Below are 10,035 nucleotides of genomic sequence, written 5' to 3'. Positions count from 1 at the left end.
GCTACGGTGGTGACGGCCTTGAAAAAAACAGTAAATGATGGTGCATTTAGTATACGCAGTATATTCAGGATAACATGGTATGGAAATTCTCCGGCATTACCGGAAGTAGCTGATTCGTTAAGAATTGGTTATCATGGCGGCCCCTATGACCACTAGCACTCGGGGAAGACATCTGCAGGAATATACCTACCATATTTTGTACCATTGGTATAAGAATACCGGAAAAAGATATACTAAAAGCTAAAATTTCATCGGATGAGTGTCTATTTTTACAAAGATATTCAATAGGAGATAAGATGAATTCTGAAAATTTGTTATGCACAAGTCACAGATCTGATTGGCTCTACAAGCTGTTTTCAATTGACATCTCCAGCCATGACATCAATACAGTTGTGCGACTCAAGTGTCAATAAAAGGTCAACAAAAGAAACATAATTAGCAAGTACTGATTGTTTTAGTCATCATTTTTTTCAGAGTCTGTTTACGAGTGCATCCATAACAATCAGTTCTGGAGAGAATTAAAAATGGGTTCCCTTATTTATGAAAATGAAAATGCTAAAAATCATTTGAATAGAAAGTAGAGAAGCTCCTTTGACTCGGAAAAGTACCAGTTTGTTTCACATGTCCTTAATTAATTCATAATTAACTAAATTAAAAGAGAATTACCAGCAGAATTCCAATGAGGGACCGATCAAGAAAGGTCAAAAAGTCTTTTTGTGCTTATCCAGACTACATACATGGACATTTATGATTGGATAAAATACTTATTCATTTGCGATATTAACATAATGATACCATTAAGAATACATGATAATTCATTTGAAACATCAATTAATCAAAAAGTTTTCTTAATTTGGCACTAAAAAATAAGGAAACCCATCTTTAAAGTGTTTTTTCACATGTGTATACTCATAGATCTTCCTGTGCAAATCAGCGTCTTTAACCATGACAGTCGATTCGGTACAGCGTCTTAAACCACGATAGATAAGTCATAGTATTAAGCATATTCAATAGGCGAATAAGGTTAATAGTGAATTAATGTTTCGTACAAAAGATGTCAAGATTCAGTTTTTTGCCACCTGTACGTTTTAGATTATGAAAAGATAAACATCATAACAACAATTGTCCAGGTGTCTTATCATTTATCTATCAAACTTCTCTATACAATATAAATTACTCAGGTGTCGTTCAGCTTTGATATACCGCTATTATTATCTTTCCCTTCCTTGTCGGCTCGTTCTTCTTTCAAGGGTCAAATTATGCTTTAAGCATCGGAATTTCGACAATCATCATTTTGTGCATGATTTCCTCCAATGTAAAATTTATTACAAATTATGGAAATTCATTGGCAGTGCCGTGGTGGCGAGGTCAAAACCGTGGTTAAGAACTGTTATCACTACTGTGTATATGCTTTTTCTGGTTTGCAAATGCATTGTCTTTGCCAAAAATACAGTTTACACGTAGGCATAAAAGTTCAAAATGAACCAATGAAACCTTTAGAAATACCTATGTTTATCCGAAAAATGCTCGATCACTGCCAAGCTTTGATTGATTGGTTGATTAATTTGTGAACGACAAGACTCAATATCTGCGGTGTGCAATGGAAGGCTCTAAACACCGGAATGTTACTTCAGATTCTTTCAGTTTAGCTGCCATAATCCCATCTCTTCAGTCGGGGTTAAAGCCATTAACCTAGATAGATTTCACTGATACAGGTACAATCCTGATTTATTTCCTTTTCAACTATTCATCTTCTATTTGACCAAGACCACAATGACCACAATAGATAGTTGTGGTCAGCCAAGTGTAGACCTAAATGACCACTAAACAATGGGACTTACTACTGGCCTACACAATTGAAATTTGATACCATTTTCCCATCCCACAAATTTTCTTTTCAATAAAAAGTTATAACCCACAAAAGACGAGATTACCGACATGCTGATTGAACTTGTACTGCACTTTCACATCTCTGACTAGGAGCTACCTCGATCATGTACATATCACTAAGCCAATAATGGTTCATAAAACTGGTTAAAATGGTTGTAATGAGGTTTTGGTTGCTTAAAGGGCATCCAGATACTATCAGTATCAAAGTACCAATCACGATATATATCTGAAATTCGTCATTCTAAAAATGAACTCAAACGATCATAAGTTGCATAGCGTGAAGCTGAGGCTGTTGATACGATTTTAATTTTGGTGATCAATTGCGGATACTGGTTAGTTTTCAATTTGAAAGTAGTGAACTGTCTCTGGGCTTGGATACTATGCTAACATGTTGCGTTGTTCATTTAGCTATTTCAAGTTGGTTGTCCTAAAGGAATCTTGTTACCTTGCCTTTCTGATATTATGAAACAAATACGGTTGAATGTAAATGGTTATGTAACTGCCTATTTGTTTGGTGCAGTGTTCACACACTGTCTTGCTTTGGACGTTGCAGATACCAATTCAGACTTTTGCTGATTGGTGCACCAATATATCTTACTTGCTTTACCATGAAGTGGGAAGGTACAGAATCTGCTGAGCTATTATGTCTCCTCTTCAGTCCAACTATCTGCCTTTCTCTTCATGGTAGAAATTTTAAATGGGGTTTACTGTCGTACACAAACACATATTTTGTTCAATGCCTTCTTTTAGCCAGTGTATTTGGAAGAGATAAGATATCGAAAGCGCTAGTTGCTGATTCAGAAATTATTCCTGGTTTTGGGTCTGAGAAGAAATACATCAAATCGTTTATCAAACTCGTTTTGATATACTTTGTCCTTTGCATGAAATCGCAAATTTGACAACACAGTTGATTATCAATCGAAAATAAGATCGATATTGACTTCGGATATAGTTAATATAGACATTGTTTGAGAATAGTAACCACTTGAAAATGCAATCAAGGTAAATGTATGTAAATATCTTATTGTCGTAGACCATTAAGTAATTTTCCCTGTACCCCTATAGTCGAACATGTAGTTACTGTTTTAAAACAATTCTCTAATCCTAATACGACATGTCAATATTGAAGTCTATAGTAGTTTTAGTACAGTAATCTTCATTTACACTTCTCTTGTTAAATGTTGATTAGGCGTAACGACGGCGCCGGACTGTCTCGATACGGATTAGAAACAGATTAAAGCCCATTGTTACCTGTCCAATGGTCAATTCAAGATGACCACGTGCAGTTTGGTGGGAAAATGTTTTTCACGATTCACGATCGTAACGGTAATCTTGTTAAGTTTCAATAAAATACCGTAAGGTGACAACCTTTACACCATCTTAATCACTCGGAGAACTTTATATTCAACCATGTCATCTTGAAAGTACATTTTGTGAACCGTTACACATTCTTTTTGGTCAGTTAAGAAATATGCACAGGCATAAGCATAGGTTATTTTCAGAGCCACTCTATACTTTTATATCAAATGAAGAAATTTCCATACCATTAAATTATGTAATTTACAATACAAGATATATTTTCAGATCAAATGAATATATCTGTAGAATCTATAATATACAAGATATTTAAACAGTTATTATGTGATAATGTATTGAAATTTAATAATGTTTAAAAACACTCCAACTGAATAAATATAGAATTTATGATAAACAAGATATTTAAAAAGATATTATGTAAAAATTTATTGAATTGAAAAAAGTTTAAATACACGACAATTGAATAAATACAGAATCTATAATATACAATATATTTTAAAAGTTATTATGTGCAAATTTATTGAATTAAATGAATAATGTTTAAATACACGACAATTGAATAAATACAGAATCTGTAATATACATTATAGATAAAAAGTTATTATGTGCAAATTTATTGAATTAAATGAATAATGTTTAAATACACGACAATTTGAATAAATACAGAATCTGTAATATACATTATAAAAAGTTGTTATGTGAAAATTTATTGAATTAAATGATGTTTAAAAACACTACAATTGAATAAATACAAAATCTATATATTTTAAAACATTATTATGTAAAATGATATTGAATTAAATAATGTTTAAAAGCACTTGGAACATATGACGTAGAGAGGCAAAGGGACAGGTGGATTTTTTTGTGAAATTACGCACGAAATAGAAATAGAAATGTGTGTGAGAGCAACTTCCCAGGTCAATAACAACCAACAAACAACACTTTCTTGAAGTATTCCAAACTGCCAAGCGATCGTGCCGCATAAACTATTTTGTTTTTCTTAAAAAATGTCACCAAAGTAATTTAATGTGAAAAGTAAATCATACATATCTTAATAGCTATTATGATATATACTAATAATTTCGACAGTTAAGTATAATATACAAGGCGTCAGACTGTCTACCAACTTCACCCTATTAAACCATAATTTCACTCTCTAATCGGGTTAAGGTGGTAATGAATGAATTAATTAAAGAGTTGTAAACCACCTTTTATTTTAAGTGTCGTATGTAATCGTATTTTTATCAGTTTCGTTAATCTTCAATATCTGTCTTAATCTGCGACGATCCGACGACAGACGACTTCTTAATCCGTTCCGTTAATCCTATCAAGAAAACTTCAAAGGGTGTCGAAACTGTGGAATTGTAAAATTCAAGATAATTTTCTACTCTACTTGAAGCATATCATAAATCGAAATACAACATATATACCATTTTCGCTATAATAAATGAAACACCATTGATAAACCCGGTATACAGGCCAGACCTAGAAGAAGAACGAAAAAGCCGGTATAGATCAGACCTGGAAGAAGAGCTATAAACCTTGTATAGGTCAGACCTGGAAGAAGAACTATAAACCCGGTATAGGTCAGACCTGGAAGAAGAGCTAAAAACCCGGTATAGGTCAGACCTGGAAGAAGATATATAAACCCGGAATAAGTCAGACCTGGAAGAAGAACTACAAACCCGGTATAGGTCAGAACTGGAAGAAGAACTATAAACCCGGTCAGAACTGGAAGAAGAACTATAAACAAGATATAGGTCAGATCTGGAAGAAGAACTACAAACCTGGTATAGGTCAGAACTGGGAGAAAAACTATAAACCCGGTATAAGTCAGAACTGGAAGAAGAACTATAAACCCGGTATAGGTCAGAACTGGAAGAAGAACTATAAACCCAGTATAGGTCAGAACTGGAAGAAGAACTATAAACCCGGTATAGGTCAGAACTGGAAGAAGAACTATAAACCCGGTATAGGTCAAAACTGGAAGAAGAACTATAAACCCGGTATAGATCAGAACTGGAAGAAGAACTATAAACCCGATATAGGTCAGAACTGGAAGAAGAACTATAAACCCGGTATAAGTCAGAACTGGAAGAAGAACTATAAACCCGGTATAGGTCAGAACTGGAAGAAGAACTATAAACCCGGTATAGGTCAGAACTGGAAGAAGAACTATAAACCCGGTATAGATCAGAACTGGAAGAAGAACTATAAACCCGGTATAGGTCAGAACTGGAATCACATAAAATGAATCCATACACTAAAGAAATAATATAAAATTCAACACAATTGTCGTAATTGTAGTGGAGTTTTACGTCATACTTTTCTGCACCATGTGGGCCAGAGAGGACGCGAAAAAGAGATACTCTACTACAGAAGCACTAGCCTAGGTAAAGACTACAAAGAATACATTGTATTTTTTAAAAATTTTATTTGGATTTTCTTGATTGTCATCTATGCAATGAAATTATCCCACGACCTTTTTAATTGGTGCAAAAAATTCAAAATAAATTTCTATCATAGTTCAAGTTTTGGCATGACAGATTATAAACATACAAGTCAGTTTTATTATTTAAAATATATGAATGAAAACCGATTTGTCCAAATAATCATAATGTGGTATGCAGGGCTAAATGATTTATTTTTCTGCCATTTGCGAGTTCTTTACAAAACATAACAATAAGCATTATGTGTCAAATCAAACATTAACAAATATTAAAAAAGTCTTGATATGTCTTTAACAATTGCTTAACAGTACACCTGTGCAATGGTAAATGGGGAAGGGATTTTATTACAGAAAGTCCCATATCATTCATAACAAAGCTAAAAAGAATAGGGCAAAAGAACCCTTGTTGAATACCTCTATTGAATAAAAAAAAATTGGTCAGTCGTCAATTACATGCAGGTGTGTGAGATGACCCCAGTTTTAATCGTTTTTCAGATAAAAATAATGACCACAATACGTTAAGGTTTTGCTATTTTACGCCTCACAGCAATTACCGTAACAAATAGATTTGTTTGAAACAGGTAAAATTCTTTTTTTCGCAAGCTTTTGTTAATCTTCGATAAGCTAACCTCGTCGGCGCCAGTGTGGCGGTGAAGAGATTACTATAAGAAATAAACTAACACCTGGGCATGAGTGTCGAATTTTAAACCCACTTGATTAAAATAATGATGTTTACGGGATAGAAATATTTATACCATAATATTGCCGATTACCCCCGAATAATTGGAGATTTGGTGACAGAAAATACAGCTCATTATAAAAACATTATCTCTTATGTAAAGTGGATTTTAAATAATGCAATTGCAAGGACTAGATAATGATATTGCATAATTTAGAATACATATGAGCTCATCATTATTGTGAAATAATATTTATGTATGAATAAATACAAAACTTGCTTAGCAAATAATATTTGTATCTTACGCCGTAATAAGCTATCCCATTGCATTTTATAATATATCATTTTCTTAGATTGACAATGTACCTTAACCCTCTATATAGCAAATTCCCAATTATTGAATATACATCTATATATCATAATATGATATTCAAAATATTATAGCTCCATTTTAACAACCGATTCAAAACTATTTTTTTTAATTAATTGCTGAAGAGCAGTTATAGTGACACTAATAGGAACTCTTCACCAAGGAGTCGATTTCTGTCATTCGGAAATAAATTTGAATATATAAGTTTTTCTCCTTTTATTAATGACAACAGCCACGTTCAATTGGTCAAAATTAACCTCTTGATCAGTCTATAATGAGGAATATTCAACATTTTTAGTAGATTTTCAAGGGTCTGTCATGTTTTGACATGGTGTAAAGAATATAATGTATTTGATTGTTTTTACTCCAATGCATGTCATGGCAGTTACAGATATCTCTTATCTATTTTATTAACCACTTGCTTCAAACTAATGATTTACTATTGTGAAAATAAAACGCTCATTGTTCGCATAACAAATTTAACCTGGGGACATTACAGGGCTACTATTATCACTGCAACGTTTTCCTTACGTCATCTGATACAGCGATGTGATAAATTTACTCGATTGTTTTTACATTCCTTAACACGTAGCGTTCATGTCACGGAATGCATTGTTTTGCTTACATAATAACATTTACGGCTTAATCTGACGCTAGACAGTCTGGCGCCGCTCTAGGCACTTATATACAGCTTATTTAAGAGGTCACAGTCCGGGTCCAATATAAACCATTACGTTGCTTTTATTTCTAAATTTCCCAATTAACATATAGTATTACCGCCAAGGGAGCGTGAAAGGTTAACACTTGAAAAACATTCTATTTGATGTTTGGAAAGTGTGAAAGTTTGAAAAAGTCGAGCCTGAAATTATGCCATATCAAAGGATTTGTTTCAAAACAGGATACAGAAGGTGTTGAGGTTACTCATTATCTGGAAAGCTCAGAAATTGGCTAATCGTCACCTACATTGGCCCATCCTAAGGGCTGTTGCTACTAAAGGATGACATCTACTATCATATGTAGGTCATAAAAACAACCACTATAATTATACAAGACATGCATATTGCCACCATGATTTTACGAAATATGACCCTGAAATAATTAGTCATTCGAATATATAGTTAACTAATGTCAACTTTAGTCATAATATACTTTTTTGAACCTAATTGACACAAGAAAGCCAAATAAATTCAAGATCACAAAACAACCGTTTGTCCCAGTTCAATGAAAACAGAAGAGCTCATTTGAAAACGAAATCGAATTTCAGACATTTTCGGACAATTATTAACTTTTTTCCAGTAACTTTATTTGAAAGACGACCAAAGAGAATACCAGCAATAATTCTCGAGGTCACTGTCCTGTTTGGTCTTAAACGTTCATTAATCCCAATTCCTGCTAGCACCATGTCATTATCAACTAATCAACCTACAAGAAGTTCCATGGTACCATCTACTAGTATTTCCTGTAGATATCAAAAACAAATCCCGGATGAAAGCAATTATAGACAGAACCAGCATGTGAGATTAGGGCACCATTTAGCGCATTAGCTACATTCAAACGCATTATAAAAGTTTTAAACTCCTTAAACATAATAGCGATGACCAAAGTGAGATATCATAGGTTTCTTTAAAGATCATAAAGATCAAAATGTTAGGATATTTTTGACAAAGTTCAGTACAATATTTAATTATTGGTTAATTTCAATTTAGGATTGCAGAGCACTAAAATTTTAAACAGTGCATATTTATAGGCCATCGCTTAAAAAAAAACTTTCTAGAATCGCCCATTAACATATTGAAAAACGCCTTCCCTGTCTCTATTGGGAAATATCACTTGATTTGGGTACACTGTTATTCGATCCTATTGGCGACATGTTTGTTTGCATTTGACTCATGTTTTCTTTCAACTCGCATTCCACATATATTCGATGAAAGTTTATTTACGTTTCAGAGACAAACAAGGAAACGATTGTTGATTTGTAAACATTGTGATTTCGTTAAACGCTACATGTAAATTGGTACGGGGTTTATTCTTAAGGCTGTACTTGTGGTTTTAACAAATATAGTAATAGCTTATTCTGTTCCCATATACCCCATTTCTTACGAGTTTTCATGGGATGAGTAAATTTCAGACATAATGTTTTGTCCTTGAAAAATCCACAAAATGATTGTGAATCGATTTCAAATTGTCAAATCATCACGAACTGAAACCGCAATTTCTTCAATAAAACAAAACCATCGTGGAAAACATAATAAACCACCGTTTGCATGTTATTTGGTAGCCTACAGATGATGATCTTGTTATTCGTTGCAACCATCAAGAAGGGGAAGCATAATAACTTTCTAACTCTTTAATTTAAATGCACGAAGAAGTCGTTCACAATCAAGTTACTCATATATTCTACCAACAAGAACGACCCAAGCCCCTTATTTTATGTGAAATTGGATTTGGAGTTTCATATAGACTTTGATTAACAATAAGAACACTCTTACTAAAAGTATGAAGCACACAGGGTTGCAACAAAATAAACCAAATCATTAACATAAAACGCCAGTTTTACAATTTCCTTTTTTATCAATATCAAAGCGCAAAATTTGAGTATACATGTATATTGAAAAAATGCTTGATTATCAACTACTAAACTGAACGTTATCCAAAAATTCTCAAATCAATGCCGTGTTCATTAAATGGTATTCGCTAATTTGTCAATTTGACCAAAGCTATCCCAATCAGCCACGAAGCTTAAAGTATAGGCAAAGTTTGAATAATTTTGATTTTATTTTTTGTGATTAATTAGACACGTCTAGACAAATATCTCATAAAATTATTAATTAGGCTTGATATGTAATATATTTATTCATATATAGATCATGTATATAACCTACCCAATGGCAATATCGTTGTCTTTTGGGCAAATCAGTCGAAAAAAAGTTTAATAAATCGAAAAAAATGAAGTTAATGAAACAGGTATGGCTTAAAAATTCATTAAAAAGTAACCGTTTTTATGAATTTTTTGCAATTATAGCTTAAACAGGTTATTACTCGGATATGTCGGGCAAAAAGTACATGTATATGGTAATAAGTCATATTTCGGTTATTAAAAGTGTTACATTCGACCTTTTACTACAGACGATCATGAGTCATTGCACTAATCGATTCTTTTTTATTATACTATTAACTAAAAATACAATGCAATAATTACTGTACTCATTTTTTTTACTCATTCTATGTAAGGCAATTGCATGGGGTTTCTTCCACCGATGGCGATATCATGATAAAAGCTTCATGATAAAAACTCGGACCCTTGGTACACTGCGTGACGTATGGGACTTA

The 10,035-nt window shown here is 33.0% G+C and overlaps 1 protein-coding gene across 1 annotated transcript; it reads left to right on the top strand.

Moving 5' to 3' along the window:
* Positions 1 to 4,100: 4,100 nt before the first annotated feature.
* On the top strand, positions 4,101 to 5,461 carry LOTGIDRAFT_162723 (hypothetical protein; the record flags this gene model as incomplete). Its single annotated transcript, XM_009058723.1, has 2 exons — positions 4,101 to 4,124; positions 4,835 to 5,461. 2 exons carry the CDS (start codon positions 4,101 to 4,103, stop codon positions 5,459 to 5,461), a joined length of 651 nt encoding a protein of 216 aa, XP_009056971.1.
* Between the last annotated feature and the right edge of the window lie 4,574 nt (positions 5,462 to 10,035).

Source organism: Lottia gigantea (genome assembly GCF_000327385.1).
Source record: "Lottia gigantea unplaced genomic scaffold LOTGIsca_35, whole genome shotgun sequence".
NCBI classification, from domain to species: domain Eukaryota; kingdom Metazoa; phylum Mollusca; class Gastropoda; family Lottiidae; genus Lottia; species Lottia gigantea.
This window is presented reverse-complemented; position numbering and strand designations above follow the sequence as displayed.